This window comes from Xyrauchen texanus, chromosome 1, assembly GCF_025860055.1.
Source record: "Xyrauchen texanus isolate HMW12.3.18 chromosome 1, RBS_HiC_50CHRs, whole genome shotgun sequence".
Lineage (NCBI taxonomy): Eukaryota > Metazoa > Chordata > Actinopteri > Cypriniformes > Catostomidae > Xyrauchen > Xyrauchen texanus.
Genome location: NC_068276.1, coordinates 56,919,313 through 56,939,361, shown reverse-complemented (window position 1 = coordinate 56,939,361; position 20,049 = coordinate 56,919,313). Strand labels below are relative to the sequence as shown.

Genomic DNA, 20,049 nt, shown 5'->3' with positions numbered 1-20,049 from the left:
CAGTTATTTCATATGGAACAACAAAGACTTACTATTTAAAAGCAAATCACTTTTATATCATGCTTGGGTCAATGAAGGGATTATTTTAGTAAGGCAGTTGATTCATTCGAATGGCTATTTGTTGTTTATACCATTTCATATACCTGTGAATTTTGTGGATTAGAAAAGAAACAATTTTGCATTTGTTTTATCATTGTATTTACTCAAGATTATTTTGGAAGGATTTAAAAACCTATATTAACAGAAAACTGAGATGTGTGCTAAAGTTGTATGCTTTTGATGTGCTTTGTTTTATTTTCAAAATGACATTTTGGAATGTAAACAACAATACATTGTGCAGTTATTTTATTAGGAAACTACCATATACACAAGAAGAAATGGGCTCTTTGCAAACCCAATATTTGACATTTGATAAATGACTTTGAATTATACATAAACATTTTGAACAAACTAAAAAGCACTGAAAACATGTCATGTTTGAAAAGAACATAATTTTGTTTAAGAATTGTTGTTTGGCACCTTTGATGTTGTTAATAATGTGACCATGTTTAATACCTCTTGTTCTTGTGGCATTGAATTAAAAAACAAAATCATCATCGAATTGTAGCGTGTTGGATAGATAATCGGTTGTGCTTTTAATTATGTTTAATGTAATACATTTTTAATTGTAATTTGACACATTTAATAACATAATTGTTATGTAAATTATAAATATTGTATATTACTAGCAAAATGATTAAATTAATATTCTCACATCTTTGTATTTTCCTGTAACAATAAAACTGGCCACACATTTACACATATTCAACTGAGATCAAGTTGAAATTGAGCAAGTTCCAAAGAGACAAATGTTATGCATCTATTTAATCATCCCATAATAAATATCTTCATATTACGTGTTTCAAGAAGTTGGAAAAGACGAGCTAAAAAGTGAATAGCTTTTTTTTTTAAATAAGTTTTAAATTAAACTTATGTAATACTGTGAGCAGTAACCATAATTTATGGATAAAACAGCTCTGTAAAAATATGCTAAAGAAAAATCAGGTTATAATTTAGGAAATTGCAATTGGGTCCGAGAGATAATCAATAAACCGATCGTCATCATACCAAATACAGAATATTTGCAACTCAAAACTGTTGCAGAACTACTACATTAGTCACATCTGCTCTCTCACTTCTTGACAACTAAACAGCTTTCTGAGGTACTAGGGTGGAAATAGACAGCAAACAATTATTAATCCAAGAGAACAAATATAACAACAATCCCTTCCCTCTCAATCCCTCACATAAGTGAAAGTTCAGTGCAGACGATGTTCATTCATCCTCGTGCATCTTGCTAATTCAGTCCCCAACTTCATGCTAACGTAGTATACTGAACTTTTCGACCCATTTTGAAGGTGTTAACAAGATCAGTCAGAAATAGTTTTCAAGAATAACAAAAATAAATACAGCAAATTGTACCTTAGCCATTAAAAATGGGTTGAAATAAAAATATTCAATTTAAAATCCTTTACAACAGCTTGACGTAGGTCCAGGAAACCTCATAGATTTCCAAATAACCAATCTAAAGCTCAGAATTAATACTTCCCGCTGTTTTGTGGATAAAATATAAATTATAACCTACACACTGGCCTAACTATGTCCTTATATTATCTACTTATCAGAACTATTTCAAGAAGCTCAAAATAATTTGGCAATTTGACTATTTAAAAAAAAAGAAGAGTTGCATTCAAATGTAAAGATATTGCGTTTTTTAAGGTTAAAAAGTGACTACAATTTGCCATTAACAAACAGGCAAAGTTTTTGAAATGCCATATTGGGTGCTAATGGTTTAGTTGAGTGACATAATTTCTAGTACATCAGGTAACCTAAAATCTAAACAAATGCAATCCACAGTTTCGATCTCTTATACTAATGTGGTATCATCCAATTTCATGAATTGGTTAGGGTAAAAATGAAGCGGCTATAACAAGCTAAGCACTATCACCTAAAGTTAACAGCAGTACTCAGGGCACTGTTGGGAGACCTCCAACATCGAGATTGCTATTTCCAACCGCATTCTTAGCTTGCATTAGAAATAATATTAGAATTAATTAAATACTGTTACAAAAAGAAAAGCAGAAAGCCATTAAAAAAAATAAAGGAGTGAAAATGTGCATTTTCCAGTGTATCGTACATATTAAAGAATTCTTCCTCTAGATTTTTTTTAATTACATTGCTGTTGTTTAGAAAAATATTGGGGGGGGTTTAAAACCTCTGAAGACACTGACATGGAAAATATTGCTTAACGTTAGATGGTAGACTTTTCATTCCATGAAAGCAATGCAAAGAAGCATATCTAGGCCAGTCCGTCACTGACATTCATTGGTTGGCTGTCACCAGTCATATGAAGTCAAATGAGTAAAATGAGAGTTTGTGGTACAGTACATGCATAAAAGAAGAGTCGAAAACAGAAGTTGGCCGTAAGAGGACTGTTATCATTCCTGAGCTGGATCAAGAAGGGCTCTAGAAGTCTACTCAAGCTTCTGTTGGAGTTTCTTCTGAAAGCAAACGGGTAGGATGGAGACAACAGCCAGAATGCCCAACACGAGGAGAGAGTTCCAAGACACTGCCTCTCCAGCTGTGGTTAACTTATACAGCGTCGTGCCTGCGTTTATCGCCACAAAGGATGGAGGGGCTACTCCTACCAAACAGATCACAGAACAGTTGCTAGATGTTTCTCAGGTTACACGTCATCATATCAATACTCTATTAAATCACCCTAATACATACAAAAATGACTCACATGCCATCCCTGTATGACTTTCTTTCTGCCACCGAACACAAACAAAGATTTTCTGAAGAATGTTTCAGCTCTGTTGGTCCATATAATGCAAGTGAATGGTGACCAAAACTTTGAAGAATTTGAAGGCAGAATAAAAGTAATCCATACGACTCCAGTGGTTAAATCCATGTCTTCTGATGCAATATGATAGGTGTGGGTGAGAAACAGATCAATATTTAAGTACTTTTTTTACTATAAATTCTTCTCCCTGCCTCAGTATGCAGCCATCTGCACAAATAATGCAAATCGCCAAGAAGAAAGTGAAAGTGGAGATTGATTGCAAAAAAAATATATATATATATATATATATATTTATCTGTTTCTCACACACCTATCATATCGCTTTGGATGACATGAGAAGACATGGAGTGGTGGTGGCGTAGTGGGCTAAAACACAACTGTTAATCAGAAGGTCGCTGGTTCAATCCCCACATCCACCACCATTGTGTCCTTGAGCAAGGCACTTAACTCCAGGTTGCTCCGGGGGGATTGTCCCTGTAATAAGTGCACTGTAAGTTGCTTTGGATAAAAGCGTCTGCCAAATGCATAAATGTAAATGAGTTTATCCACCGGAGTCATATGGATTACCTTTATGCTGCCTTTATGTGCTTTTGAAGCTTCAAAGTTCAAGCCAATATTCCTTGCATTATATGGACCAACAGAGCTGAGATATGCACTAAAAATCTTCATTTGTGTTCTGCAGGAGAAAGAAAGTCATACACATCTGGGATGGCATGAGGGCGAGTAAATGAGAGAGTTATCATTTTTGGGTGAACTGTCCCTTTAAATAGCCTATGACCTCACTAAATAAAACTGACATTTAAGGGTCCACTTTACAGATGAAAGTTTCATTTAAATGTATCTAAAAGACACCATGAAACCAAACTGGACTTTTGCAGTCCATGTCTATTAGCTTTGAACCAATCTATATGCTAGTGTACTTTTAAAAATGGACAAAACGTTTAGCATATAAATGCTCTATAAATGTACAGTCTTTCTCTGCCTGACAAATGGACCAAATTACTCAGGGTTTGTTCAAATCCCTTACCCTTAGCACAAGCAATTTAATAGTGTTGATTGCCTACGCAAGCATCCCTATTCATAGTTTTGCTGGGCTGTGATGTAAACAAGGACAAACCCTTCTTTATGACCTCCCCCGACTTCTTGTTTCAATAAAAAATACATGAACACACAAAAGGTAAATTGGGATCTCCTTTGCAGATTAATCTTACCAAGAAAGGTGCCCAGGAAAAAGACACCAAGAGGCACATTTATGACCGGTGAGGTGATATTGATGAACCAGTTTGGAAGGAACGGTGTTATCCTCAGGAAAATTATGTAATTAATGAGGTGTTCTCTGTGCTTGTCTACCTACAATGACAAAACAACAACAATAGTTTAACATTTAGGCTACAATGTCATTTAAAACTAAAAGTATACAGATCTGACAGTTTTACCTGTTGTGACCATTTCTGCACTCTCTCTGTCAGGTACTTGTAGACTATTGGTCTCCCGACTAAATAAGACAGCATATAGCAAAAAGACGCACCTAGGCCTGAACACTGAAAAGTATAACATTGATTTAAGGAATATTCCGGTTCAATACAAGTTAAGCTCAATCGACAGCATTTGTGGTAAAAAGTTGATTACCACAAAAATGTATTTAGACTCGTCCCTCCTTTTTATCGAGTGTAACAGTGAGGCACTTACAATGGAAGTGAATGGGGCCAACCTGTTAATGTTAAAAGTCTCACCGTTTCAAAAGTAAAGACACAAGATATAAACAACATACATGTTAACATAATTTTAGTGTCATAAAATATATTTGTTGCCATGCCGACGTAATGTAAACACTAAAACCCTAAAGCAACAATAAAAACAATGATTTAAACAACTTTGCAGCTCAAATAATAAACACATTTTGACAGAAGAATTAACGCAATTGCTTTTATAAAATTATAAACTTCAAATTTCTCCATTTAAACCCTTAAAAAATGGTCCCCATTCACTTCCATTGTAAGTGCCTCAATGTAACCTTGATTTTTAGAATGGGTTCACCCAAAAATGAAATTTACCTCATCATTTATTCACCCTCATGCCGTTCCAGATGTGTATAACTTTCTTTCTTTCTTCTGCTGAACACAAAGGTTTTTTAGAAGAATATCTCAGCTCTGTAGGTCCTCACAAGGCAAGTGAATGGTGACCAGAACTTTGAAGCTCCAAAAAGCACATAAAGGCAGCACTGAAGTAATCCATATGACTCCAGTGGTTTAAACCATGTCTTCAGAAGAAATATGATAGGTGTGTGTGAGAGAAACAGATCAATATTTATGTCCTTTTTTTACTTTATCTCTCCACTTTCACTGTTAGATTCTTCTTGTATTGTTGGCGATTTGCATTTATTGTGCATATCAGCACCTATTGGACATAAATATTGATTTGTCTCTCACACACACCTATCATATTGCTTCTGAAGATATGGATTAAAACACTGGAGTCGTATGGATTACATTTGTAAGGCAGGTGCCAGTGAGTCTGGGCTACTCCTCGAGAAAACAAAAGGCTCTCATGAGAATTAACATCTGAACTCTCTCTCGCAGATGTAACAGCAACATCCGAGATGCAACATACTGTGCAGCTAACACCTCCCTTCTATCTTACTCCTCCTCCTCACTTAAAGCTCACTAAAAACCTATGCAATGTGAAGTGTGTACAAAAAGTAACTATAACATGTTTGGTATCATTTAAAGTCTCTCAGTGCTCTGGTAAACTGGTCTCATCCTCCCAGCCATAATGAAAAGCTAAAAGAAGTTATAAAATATGTGAAATGTGGTGTGCCCCTTAAAGGTGTGCCCTCCCCAGATCCTCCATACCTCCTGTATGTTAATCTACAGGAACCCCTCAACAGGGGACCAAAATCTAATTATAATGACAGACACCACCATTTGGTAAGCATGTTGAATTATCTGGGTATTTAAGGAGAGGCCACACATTGCTCAGGGCTCTCTGTAATCAGATCGATCCCAAACAGTTTACTGTTTGTAGTTTATTTCAGGTGATTGCAATTGTATTTCTTATGTTTTGATAAAATGTCTAACTTTGACTTATCAATGTCTAATTGGAATTGATGAATTGATTATGTTACCTGGTCAATAAATTGTCAACATTTGATTTGATTCTGACTGACTCTGACATTGTGTTTCCCAAACAGATTGAATGATTCAGTATGTTACCGCAAGTCTAGCGCCAGATTAGTGACGACTCAATATTTGGCATCGATTCAAGTGTACTTGGTTTGCAAAGACAAAAAGGAATTTCCGCTTAGAACAGCAAACGCTGCTTGACCAATCTAAATCTGGGTGTCTTACCTCTGTTTTAATTTGATGTTTCTCCAGATAAGTGTACGTGGGAAACCACGCATGGCCAATCCAAAGCTATTATAAGAGAAGTTATGTTGGTCAACTTACATCTATAATAGTGGCCGTGACCTCTACTGAAGAAAACGTTAAGTTACATTCAAGTGTATGCAATTCCATGGGGCTATACTGAAGTATCTTTGATTGTGTATACGTGAATGTGACCGATCTCAGGTATATAGCAATTACCTCTGTTTGATGATCCAATACTGGCCGCTTATGATCGTGGAGACCCACGGTGTAGAGAAAACACGCGAGGACCTCAAAGCGACATAGTTTCTTAATCTAAACGGGTAAAATATAATTAAAGGAGTTAAAGGAATAATCAAACATTCGCTCACTTTTAATGATACTCAGATATCATTAAAAACCTTTTTCATTTATGGAGTCAGATGAAATAACGAGATAATACATAAGAGAAAATGTATTTCATTTAATATTGTTGTGTTATGCATAAGAAAGACAGTAACGCGCAGAGACCTTCACCCGTATTATTGGAGACCGTCATTGGACCGATAAACGGGCTTACAAAGTGGTGACAGCCCTTCCGTGATCTCGCAACCAGACGAGCAACGTCTTTCCAGCGCAACATTCAACTTGATCCCTGCCCGGACATGAGGTTTGACCTTCTCACCTATCTCCAGCTGCTGTGGTAAGTCAATCTTTATTTGCCTTTTAGAAGTGTTGAGGGGAGATTGTTTACACCTCACATTTATTAAGACCGAACCGAAAACTCCGTGGGCATAAGAATTAGACTGGAAACATGTCTTTCCAGGGAAAGCACAGCAGCGGTATAGACGGGAAATTATGGATATTTTAGGTGTGCAATTAAAAAACCTCCTTGTTCGGTTAAGCTGACAAGGGACTAAAATTAAAGTGGAGCAACAACGAATTAATATCCTGGTATTCTGCTGAGGGTGCGAAATTGAAATCAAAATCAAAATACAATAACATTCCCGCTGTAATTGTTTATTTGCTTCGTCGTAACGACCTCGAGACCATAACCGAGAACGAACGAACAATAGCAAATATCAAAGAAATCGAAAGATTGCGATCTGACGAATTGCAAAAGTTAAGAGCACAAGTCGAAGCCTTCACGCACGAGCAACAGGGGTGGGCTAGACAACGCGAAGAAATGGCAAAAACAATTGATCAAATTCAAAGAAAACTTAAAACCGGCAGGAATTACATATCTGCTCTCGAAGATTGCTGTGATAAATCTGGGTTTCCAGTAGCTGCAGTTAAACGAGCAGCACTGGATAAAACCTTTGAGCTAGAGACACAAAATGATGATGATGATGACAATGCCGCGTTAGGAGACAGGCCACAGAGAGAAACTCGTGAATCGAAGCTCTTGTGAACCTGCGGCCTGAAGAACCAAACCTGCAAAGCTCAGTAAAGACTCGAACAAAATCGAAAGACTTGCCAAAGAAATCAGTTAATGTCGCTGTGCTTAAAACCATGACGAACGCGGATGATGAAATCACAACAATCAGCCGCCGTTAACATGCGAAGAATGCTCTAGACATAAACAAGTCGTAGGAATTATGCCGAGAAAAGGGCCGTTTCAACCCTACTGGGAAGCATTGATGTTACAGGCCACGGTGTACAAATTAGAAACTAGAGATGTTTGGCAAATAGCTCTCTTCACAATTCCTGAGGAGCTCAGACCAAAACTAACCACAGAGATGAAATCTGGCAACATTATGAACCGAGAAAATAACGAAACCGACGAAATGATCTACGAAGCGCCTAAAACAGGCATTATTAGACATGAGGGACCGACACATGCAGATTGGAGAAAAATATTTGAAATCAAACAAGCCAGTAATGAGTCATTTGAAACGTACGCTGAACGGTTATGGGTAACATACAAAGAACACTCAGGCCTAGAAAATGCAAACCGTGACCATGACGCATTACTACAGCTTGTTAAGAAAAATGCCAGCATCCCAGTTCAAACGGCTTTATCCAATGGTGTCGACCCGCCGAACACACGCTCAGATCAATAGTAGACTGGGGTTCAAGAATAGAAAGCAGGTGGAGATCAAAACCCCGTAGTGTTAAGCGCCTGCAAAATGGTTAACAGAAGGGAAAGGCCCAGAGAAACTTAACCAAAGATCTCAGAGCAAAATGCAATGCCATTATTGCAAAAGTGTAACCATCTCATAAGAGATTGCCAAAAAAGAGAAAGAGATTTGAGAAAACAAGCAAAACATTGCCAAAAAACGCCCTATAGCTGACCTGTTGAAACTGTTCACAAATTTCTTCACAGAGTTTAAAAACAAAACTGCCAAAAGGGCGTGGCCCACAACGCAAACGGAATAATGGAAAATACCATCACCAATAGGGATATGTGGCCTCCATCCCCATAGGGAGATGAATGGCAGCCTGACAGGCTGATTGTTCCTGCTGAGAGTGCGGTTCAGACTATTCCTATTAACTCAAAACAGTACCAACAAGAACTGTGGAGCTCTGATGGAGAGCTGACACCGCACCTGCAGCAGGACCAACTAGTCAAGGTCACTGAAGGCATGATTTATGACGATAAATACATCGCTCCAGAAGCCCTCCAGAAACCAGTGATAAAATCAGTTTAATTTATACTATTTTAATACAATATAGTTGTATTATAATCACATTATAATATGCATTATATTATAATGGCCATGCATGGCCACAGACGGGAAAGGTTATGCATGGCATTGCAGATGTATATTAGACATGTATATTTGTAGTGACACTGCAAACCTAACAACCTTACCGCCCTGAAAATTCTTGTGATTTGAATTTCATTGGTTCTCTTCTCAGTGCCAAGAGGGAGGAGTATACGGTCGTTGTTTGCTGTGCACCAATGCAGTGGCACATGATAATGAACCAAATCATCTCTCGCTGAGAAGCACCAATTGAATTTAAAATCTGATCAGGGAACCATTCCACTGGATAGACAATGAAAAAATTTGTGTGTAAAATGCTAAACATCAGGCAAAATTTCATAACCCTAACGGACCACCGAGATCATAGGTCATAGATGATCAAACGTGTGAATAGCATCCTTAAAAAATGCTAAGCAGAAGACACATCACCAAAATGTGAATTGATTCTTTGACCACAGATCTGTGTTGGGAGCAATAAAACAAAGCTCAGAAAGTTCCCCAGCAGAACTGGGGCTTATATTGCTCACAACAGCAGACTGTACAGACTCAACTGTGAGAACAGCTTAAGGTGCTTCACACTCCAAACTGCACTAAAATATCAGCAGTAATTCAGATCTCACCAAAGATGCTCAGTCTAATTTGATCTTTGAAATAAAATTTGCATTGACATTGCAATGGTACATGTTTCTCCCCTGATGGCACAAACCATACATTATGAGACTAAAGCTGTCTGTAACAGTTTGGCTTTGACCATCGGAGGAAAATAAAGTACCACATGTCTAAATGCAAATTAATTAAAGGTTCAACATTAACTGTTTCTCTTTCTGTAGTTGTTCATATTTCAGGTTACAATGTCGTGAGGGACAGATGAAAAAGAATTCTGATCCCCCGCCTCAAGCCAGGACATCAATTTGGCCATGCTGGAGATGGGTGCGAAAGCAAATCTAACAGGCCATTCACACCTCACAGCTCCACAAAAACAAAAATATCTAGTACGGCCTCCGGTTTAGCACCGAACCAAAAATTATACAACACCAATTGCTCTAGATCAGGTTCCACCCATCTCCTAAACATACAGAGCACCCACTTTTATTACTGACACATCATGGAACAAAATAATGGCCAAGATTCTGAAGATACTAATCCACTGAAGATCTGGCCCGCCTCTCACATACACATAGCCTCTCACACATAGGATATTACAAACCTGTTTCCATAAAACAGGCACTATTTACAACTTTCCTTTTAAATACTGTAATATACATGGGACACGTGCATGGCTACAGTCACACATCGATGATTTAATTACTAATTGCAAGCAACAAAATTTCAACATTTCCACGCACGTATAAATCAAACCAATTGATTGTTGTTGGAATGGTTGCAAACCAGAGGGCCCCTGGTTTCCAACGCATTGCTAATAACAATATAAAAATAAAATAAGTTGACGATATGAAATGCAGAGGCTTCTATCGATCCACTTCACATTTTGAAAATAGACATGTATCATCGACATGACTTAGCCACCAAATCACACACATTAGATCATTTTGAATTAACACTGTTATTATTATTGTATATGTCTGTAACTGTGATTCTAAAATCATAGAATTAGTATTATAACTATATGTTTATTGATGCCTGCCACTGATGGAAATACTAGTTATACTGACTTTGTGGTATGTTTCCTTTAATTTAGTATCCACTGTAATATGGTATATTGATGATACATGTTCTAATTGCCTTGAGCTCTGTGCCACCTTTCCTTTAATTAATTCAGATTAATTAGTCCCCTTTGCATTTTTAAATACACACTTGAGACCTGGATTACCACTCGCACTGGTGACATTGATTCATTGTTTGTCTTTTCATCATGTATTACTCAACCTTTTATTGTGTCAGTTAAGTTCTTCAGAGTTTCATCTTTACATGGTCATTTAAGAAGCTGTTCAGGTGTATATGCATTGCCAGGGAGAACTCCTTCACCTAATTGAGGTCTGCCCAGAAGACCACCAATGGAGGTGGCAGAGAATTCTTCAAAGAGTCAGATCATCATTAAAGGTACAACCAGAAGCAGATGTTTCTCCATGATGGAATGACATGTCCACTGAACAAGCCACAAATGCCTTGATGGACTCTATGAACTGAACACATGTGCTAACCTCAACCAGACACAGTGTTGCGACTTCAGATGCCTCATCAGGTCTATCAACAGACATGGCACTTGCTCTCAGCCCCTTACAGCTGCCCACCTTACAAAGACTGAAGTGACACCGCAGGAAACCCTGTGTGTGGCCCACGGTGCCAAACGGGGAAAACTGTAAGGCAGGTGCCAGTGAGTCTGGGCTACTCCTCGAGAAAACAAAAGGCTCTCATGAGAATTAACATCTGAACTCTCTCTCGCAGATGTAACAGCAACATCCGAGATGCAACATACTGTGCAGCTAACACCTCCCTTCTAAAGTATCTTCATCTTACCTCCTCCTCACTTAAAGCTCACTAAAAACCTATGCAATGTGAAGTGTGTACAAAAAGTAACTATAACATGTTTGGTATCATTTAAAGTCTCTCAGTGCTCCTGGTAAACTGGTCTCATCCTCCCAGCCATAATGAAAAGCTAAAAGAAGTTATAAAATATGTGAAATGTGGTGTGCCCCTTAAAGGTGTGCCCTCCCCAGATCCTCCATACCTCCTGTATGTTAATCTACAGGAACCCCTCAACAGGGGACCAAAATCTAATTATAATGACAGACACCACCATTTGGTAAGCATGTTGAATTATCTGGGTATTTAAGGAGAGGCCACACATTGCTCAGGGCTCTCTGTAATCAGACGATCCCAAACAGTTTACTGTTTGTAGTTTATTTCAGGTGATTGCAATTGTATTTCTTATGTTTTGATAAAATGTCTAACTTTGACTTATCAATGTCTAATTGGAATTGATGAATTGATTATGTTACCTGGTCAATAAATTGTCAACATTTGATTTTATTCTGACTGACTCTGACATTGTGTTTCCCAAACAGATTGAATGATTCGTGATGTTACCGCAAGTCTGCGGCCAGATTAGTGACGACTAATATTTGGCATCGATTCAAGTGTACTTGGTTTGCAAAGACAAAAGGGAATTTCCGCTTAGAACAGCAAACGCTGCTTGACCAATCTAAATCTGGGTGTCTTACCTCTGTTTTAATTTGATGTTTCTCCAGATAAGTGTACGTGGGAAACCACGCATGGCCAATCCAAAGCTATTATAAGAGAAGTTATGTTGGTCAACTTACATCTATAATAGTGGCCGTGACCTCTACTGAAGAAAACGCTAAGTTACATTCAAGTGTATGCAATTCCATGGGGCTATACTGAAGTATCTTTGATTGTGTATACGTGAATGTGACCGATCTCAGGTATATAGCAATTACCTCTGTTTGATGATCCAATACTGGCCGCTTGTGATCGTGGAGACCCACGGTGTAGAGAAAACACGCGAGGACCTCAAAGCGACATAGTTTCTTAATCTAAACGGGTAAAATATAATTAAAGGAGTTAAAGGAATAATCAAACATTCGCTCACTTTTAATGATACTCAGATATCATTAAAAACCTTTTTCATTTATGGAGTCAGATGAAATAACGAGATAATACATAAGAGAAAATGTATTTCATTTAATATTGTTGTGTTGCGTACAAGAAAGACAGTAACGCGCAGAGACCTTCACCCGTATTATTGGAGACCGTCATTGGACCGATAAACGGGCTTACACATTTAACATGCCTTTATGTGCTTTATGAGCTTCATTATTTTGGACACCATTCACTTGCATTGTGAGGATCTACAATCTGTTCTTCTAAAAATCTTTGTGTTCTGCAGTACAAAGTCAGTCATACACATCTAAGATTTTCATTTTTGGGTGAAATATACCTTTAAAAGGAAGGACGAGACCACAAATTTATTTTGTGATAATCAAAAGTCGACAATCTACGTGCATAAGCAAAACACTAAGTGGCGTTACAATCTAGAGGACAACGTCTGACTGCAGCAGACAGATCAATTTTTAAATGAATTTGCATTGAAACAAAGAACTTACCAGACAGACCAGGAAGAGAGCTAGAGGAAAAGGGTAAAGATATCCAGACAGTATGCTGAGAAATATGGAGCCTGGAATGGCAAACGTCTGAAGGCTAAGTAAGGATTAGTTAAGGATTTAAGAGCATACTGAATAAAGACAGCAATTTCTGCAACGTTAGCTACCACGCTAGATCAATCCATGTGACTCAGGCCTCGTTTACACCTGGTATTCGCATCTGTCTCTAAACACTTTTATAGTGCATGACTTGTAAGACGATGCATTTTAACATTTGCATTACACAACCAAATGTATTCACAACCTTGTTAAAATGCAAACAAATTGCACAGTACTTGCGAAGCAAAGGACCGGAGTACTGAAGAGCATGCGTCATAGAAGCACCACAATATAACGTGGATGCTTCAGCAATTGCAGTTTTGATCTCACATATGCTTTTATGACACTATCGGTTAGGTTTAGGCTAGGGAGGTAGGTTTTGTCGATTTAAAACCCGTTAGAGCATTGCCTACACATTACATCATAGCCTTGCCACTGCATGTGGCCATAAAAATAAACATTCAGCAGTTACAGCACAAAGGATACAAGATATATGTAGAAAAGTACGCTAAAAGTACTTGAGTGTAATAAGTGTCCTTGTATTTGGATAGCACTGTGCCCAACGCCTTGGCATCGTCCATGTCTTTAGGAATTTTGATGTTTCCCCTCTCATCTCTGCAAGACATAACGAGAAACGTTCAATCCGACATAGTCAAGTCACCACAAAAACACTCTACGTAGGCTACGGCACTGAAAACTAGTCTAAAACAGTCTAGAACTAGACTTACTCGCTCAGCTCTGGAAAATATTTGAACAGCAGGTACATGACACAAGCTGAACAGGCAAAGATGGAGACGAAGATGAGGATTGACATGCGTGCTGAAGCTTCTCCTGGCGTCTGGACTCCTTAAAGAAGGATTAAAAAAATTTAAAAAAACATGCATCATAATTAACATTTCAACCCTTGCACCTCTGATTTCATCTGTGCAATGTATTGCATTCATTTGCATCACTTGTTCACAATCCTCAGGGAGGGTGAGGCCCTAGAGAGATCTCCTATACTGAATGCTCAAGATCTGATAATGCAAGGAGACTGGATTGGTTTGCAATCAGAAATAATTCACATGGTATCATAACAGCCATTTATTTTGCCCTATGACCTCTTATCTGTTTTATTAAAGGCGAGTCGCAAAAGTAGTAACTGTACACATTGAACTCTGGCTTCACACGAGTAATGCGAACCCAAAGTACACCGATAGCACTGCATTGCACAATCCTTTCTAAACTACAACATTCACTGTAATTAAAAGGGTAGTTCACCCAAAATATGAAAATTCTCCCATCATTTACAGCCATCCCAGATGTGTATGACTTTCTTCTGCAGAACACAAATTAGGATTTTTAGAAGAATAGCTCAGCTCTGTTGGTACATACAATGCAGGTGAATGCTGACCAGAACTTTGAAGCTCCAAAAAGCATATAAAAGCAGCATAAAAGTCTTATGAAGTGATATGATAGGTGTGGGAGAGAAACAGATTAAAATGTATGTCTTTTTTTCTACTATAAATCTCCTCTTTTAACTAGCCCCTTCCAGTAGATGTGGATATAATGTTAATTAGCAAAACGCATAAGGAGAAGTGAAAGTGAAAATGGAGATATTTGGTTAAAAACAACAACAACAACAATTTGAATGCACAGTTTCTCAAGCACGGCTATCACATCACTTTTGAAGCTGTGGATTAAACCACTGGAGTTGTATGGATTACTTTTAGGCTACCTTTATGTGCTTTTTAGAGCTTCAAAGTTCTGGCCACTGTTCATGTGCAACAGAGCGGAGATATTCTTCTAAAAATCATAATATATGTTGTGTAGAAGAAAGAAAGTCATACAGATCTGTATTGGCATGAGGGTGAGTAAATGATGAGAGAATTATAATTTTTGGGTGAACTGTCCCTTTAAATAGCCTTTGATTTGACTACATATAACTGACATTTAAGGGTCCACTTCACAAATGAATGTGTGCTGTGTATGTTGTGGTAAGACACGATTTGAACAATTATAACTTCGGTAGCAAAATAGCGTGTGTTAACCGCAGTCAGTCATATTTTCTTATCTTGGCAAACAGGACAAGAAGCCAGGTTTTTTTTTTTGATGTATGTCTAATATTTAAACTCCGAAAAATCGGGGAACGTTGATCGAATCTTCACACGATAATTGCGCCGAGTTTGATTACCTTTAGCATGTGAGATCAGGACATACGGGACTGCTGCTGAATTACCTTTAAGGGTTTGAGATTCTTTCGAGGGTCTCGGTTGTTCCTCTACAAGATCCTCACGGTTTCTGCCTCTGTTCTTGGCCATGTCGGTCTCGGATGTTGTATCCTGTCGGCGTGTTCGCTGTTTCAGCCGGCTATCTCCTCCTCCTCCAGGACTGGATACCGGTGTCCGGTGACCTGTGACGGGTTTCTTCTTCCTCGGTGGTGTTCGGGACAGATAGAGAGAACTAGTACTGCCACCTAGTGAGACAAGAAATTATGAAAGGATTGGAGAAGGGCGTCCATGGCTCTGTCACACTTGCGGTCTTGGCCGCTTGAGTGCGCGTGCACGCGACAGGAAGTAAGTGTTCAAGACTGTCCCATGTCGCCATGGTTCATGATAACAGTGCAGAGCAGTAGTGTTTTAGGAGTTTGGTGAGGACACAGCTCTATGGAAGAAACTGTTTCTATCTCTTGTTGTTTTAATTTTAATTGGTATTTATCTCATTCCTGATGGAAGAGGCTGGGAGCTACAGTGAGCAGGATGAGAAGGGTCGTTGATTATTTTTAATTGCTCTCTTTTTGCAACAGGTGTCTAACAGATCTTGGATAGAGGGCAGACTACAGCCAATGATCTTTCCACACAGTGAAAGATTATTGTCCCTAAATTTTTTTATGATTTTATGACTGTTACAGATGATCCTTTGATGACTATAGGAAGTAGAGGTAGAGGTGATCTCCTAAAGACCACAGTCCACATATCTTTAAAGTGTTCAGTTCTACTGTAGGTTGTTAGAGCTGCACCAGGACACCAGATGTTTCCCCTCCAATCTGTATGCTGTCTCATCGCTATTCCTTATCAGGCTGATTAGCACTGTATCTTCTGCAAACTTTAGGAGCCTTACGGAGGTGTCCTTAGAAGTGCAGTCATTGGTGTATGAGGAGTATATCAAAGGAGAGAGTACACAGCCCTGTGGTGCGCCACTGTTGAGTGCCAAAGAGTCAGAGGTGTGTTTGCCCAGTCGCACACCAGTGACAGATGGAGTCTGGCACAGCCAACTGGGACAGCTTGGTTTGTAAGAGCTCATGAATGATTGTATTAAAAGCAGAACTAAAGTCCACAAACAGAATCCAGACATATGATCCAGTAGAGTCCAGTGCTGTAGGATGTAGTGCAGACTCATGTTCACGGCATCCTCTGCAGACCCGTTTGCTCTGAATGCAAACTGCAAGGTGTCCAGCCAGGGGTCTGTGATAGCCAAGTCTTTCAAAGGTTTTCATTATCACAGACGTCAAAGAGACAAGCCTGTAGTCGTTTAGACAAGAGACCCTTTGCTTTTTTGGTACTGGACTATAGATTTCTTAAAACAGACAGGAACTGATTGAAAATGTCAGTGATGAAGAGTGGAGCTAGTTGGTCTGCACAATGCTTCAGGCTGGCAGGAGAAACAGAGTCAGGTCCAGGTGCTTTTTTTAGTTTTAGCCACTTCACGTCCTGTTCACAGAAAGTTAATGGTGTTTGTGTCAGGGCAGTGGCTGCCTCATAGACCTGTGTAAGGTGTGAATGACTATTATTTGACTGAGGTGTTTTTGGAGGCATAATTTAAGATCTGAAGTAGAAAGTGTTAAGGCTATTGGTTAATTGATGGTCGTGCATGGCACAGTTTTCTTTCTTTAGGAACACCTCAAGGAAAATTAGCTTTTTTTCTGGTCACAAAGTGTATCAAGATTAAAAATAAATACATGTATTTTTATTGAATATTGATGGATTAATTTGCATAAAAAGAAATAAGAACCGAAGTTTGTTTTGATTACTATTATTATTATTATTATTATTATTATTATTATTAAAAAGGTGTCCATACTGTCTTTACATTTGGGGTAAAGTGCCCCCAGTGATATTGTGTAAATACAGTGTCAATAGTTATAGAGCAAAATATGTCAACTTCTGCAAAAACTTCTGAGATGCTATTTTTGAGTAACAAATTAAGATCACGCATATTGAAATGAACCACTTCAGGAAAGCGTGCACCATCAATCACACTGGGCATTTGAATCTCTATTGTGATTGGATCACATATCAATGTAACGTTCTTTAAAGCAAATCTATTTGCCCTACTTAAGTAAAACCATGTGTTTTATGGGTCTTTAACCCCTGTAACAGGGGGGCTTTTTACCCCAAATATTATTCTTTTTACTTATTGGACATTCGTTAAGAAACTTTTGATTTAATCACCTAGAATAAAGCTGAAAATGACAATTAAGTATTTTGTCTTATTCTGGGATACTCATTAGCTAAAAAAAAATGGCAACATTTTGAAAATTATTAAATATTAGATCAAATTACCCAAAAATCCAACTTGCTGCACCCAATGATTTCATGAATCAGGAATATTTTGCCATGCATAGTGACAAACAGGTGTTTAGGAAAGTTCTGTGGTAGTTTTTATTGCTGATGAGTGTTGGAGAAAATACAATTAAAAGTGCCTATTATCCCGGGGGCCTTTAACCCTATTGTACCCTACCAAAAAGGAGCATGTGCTTTGATCCTGAAGGATACATCACACATTTCTTTGCCTAATTGTCCATTTTGTATGTTGTCATCCAAATCAAGACCTTTTCAACAACTATGTAATGTTACAACAGTATACATGCACGGCTAATCCAGATACAAGGAAAACATCATTAGAGGTAAAAAGAACATTTCTCAGTTGTGTCCAAGTCTTCACTGAATTATTTTTATATGATGCAATAATACAGATTTGATGCTGCCAGGTTCTGATTCAGAAGCAGATCATTAATCAAATTTTACTTAACTGTTAATTAACTGTATGCTTGTTATGATTTAAATTGTGATAAATTGCAGATTTTTTGTTTATTTTGAGGAAAGCTGTTTTTTTAGCTTGTTTTTCCAGACAAAGTTGCTTGTTTCTCTTGCGAGATCCAGCATTGCTGCAATCTGTATTTCACCCACCTCTTCGAGCAGAGTACTGTCAATTTAAAAAGGACATTATTAACCGTTCTTTTTAGGGATGCACCGTGTATAGGCCAAACATCGGTATCGGCCGATATTCGCCTAGTTGACTGACATCGGCCTATCGGGAAATACGATGTCATTCACCGATGCCAGTGGCCGATGTTTATCTGTTTATGTGTCTTGTTTATTTGCAGTTGATTTGGACAACAGTTGCCTACCCAGCTGCAGTTTCGGAGAAGATCCAACAGGTGGAACTATAATACCACCCACAGCCACTGGCTGGACAAGGCCTCTGGCATGACCTAAGAGGGCAACGGATGACGTGCGCACATGTGGTTTGTTGATGTCGGCGGTGTGGGAGTATTTTACTGTCTTGTCTGTGATTTTGTGAACAATTTAGCTGTATAGCAGGTGTATAGCAGGTTAAAAAGGCTCTTGAAAAAGTAATTTTTCACAAATGAATCTTTGTTATTTGAAAGAAGGTTATATTAAATGTTGTTTCATAAATTTGTATGATTAAATTTGTGCTCATTCAAAGATTTCTTTGTTTCACCTGCACAAAAGGGGGATTAAATAACAGCAAAAACAAAATAAACAAACAAAACAAAAAATTGGCATCGGCCATCTGCCAAATTTGTATTTTAAACATCGGTATCAGCCCAGAATTTCACAATCGGTGCATCCCTAGTTTGTTTATTTTGTTCTAACCGGTAACCGTTTGCAAAGGAGGCTGCCGAACTATTGAACCGGAGTGAAAAAATACAGTTTTTGCTCAGAACGAACTGAAATGAAAAACATGTCGTTTTCAGTTCCTGCATGTTCTACCATGTATTTCTTTTAAACAAATGCCATGCTTTTCTTTGAAGTGCCTTGGAGTGCAACCATGGTACATTAATATGGTATTCATTGTAGTATCATGGTACATATCAGAACTTTGCCAAGACTGTATCCAGAAGTCTTTCATCTATTACGTTGTATATTGATTTCGGGAGCGAGTAAAAATCCTCACTTAGAGTGTAGCACAAACAAAAAATGTAGCTTCTTAAATTCGTCTTATCATTCTGAACATCGGGTCAGTACAATATTTTACATGGTACTCAAAAGCCACCATAGAAGTTCCAGTAATACTTTTGACACATTTTTGTTTGTTTGTGCTGCACTCCAGAAATCAATATATAACAACTGAATGTCTTATTAGCATAGTTTGGATTCTTAGTTGAAAAAAAAAAATTAAGTGTCATTTTTCCTTTTTTTCCCTCTTTTAAATAAAGAAGAGACAACACAAAATTATATATAGGCCTATATATTATTTTGGTACTCATGCTACTGAAGGTAACATTCTTTTAACCACAGTTTCTGAGTAACAAAAGTGACTGGATCGGCATGTTTTTTGGCTATCTGTCCTAGAAAAATGTAATTCCATTCCAGGACGCATAATGTTCACACAAATGAACACTTTTTTTGTAAGTTCACTATGACAAGAGGAGAATCAAACACATTATCATATGAATCAAAGGAAAGTCTGATTAATGTAATTGCACTGGTTTGTTTGGATGCAAGAGCGGGCCCAGAAGGGCTGCATGGTGGTGCATGGTCCATAACAACATTCCAACACCAACCACTCCCCCCAAAATTATTGGATACCACCCCTTACTCAACTCTTGCTCCTGGGCAGACCCCTGTTCGAATGATTTTTGTGTGAAGACTTACTATAATGCTGTAATGCCCTTCCTTTTACTGTAAGATGATCTTTTGGGTTCATATTTTCATCAAATAGAATTCATGATATTTTTCTAAATT

The 20,049-nt window shown here is 38.1% G+C and overlaps 1 protein-coding gene across 1 annotated transcript; it reads right to left on the bottom strand.

The window, feature by feature from the left end:
• Positions 1–304: 304 nt before the first annotated feature.
• On the bottom strand, positions 305–15,464 carry LOC127655676 (transmembrane protein 41B-like). Its single transcript, XM_052143639.1, has 7 exons — positions 15,297–15,464; positions 13,807–13,924; positions 13,565–13,693; positions 12,983–13,076; positions 4,282–4,386; positions 4,057–4,195; positions 305–2,683 (listed from the first exon to the last, which is right to left on the bottom strand). Exons 1-7 carry the CDS (start codon positions 15,376–15,378, stop codon positions 2,514–2,516), a joined length of 837 nt encoding a protein of 278 aa, XP_051999599.1. The 5' UTR covers positions 15,379–15,464; the 3' UTR covers positions 305–2,513.
• Between the last annotated feature and the right edge of the window lie 4,585 nt (positions 15,465–20,049).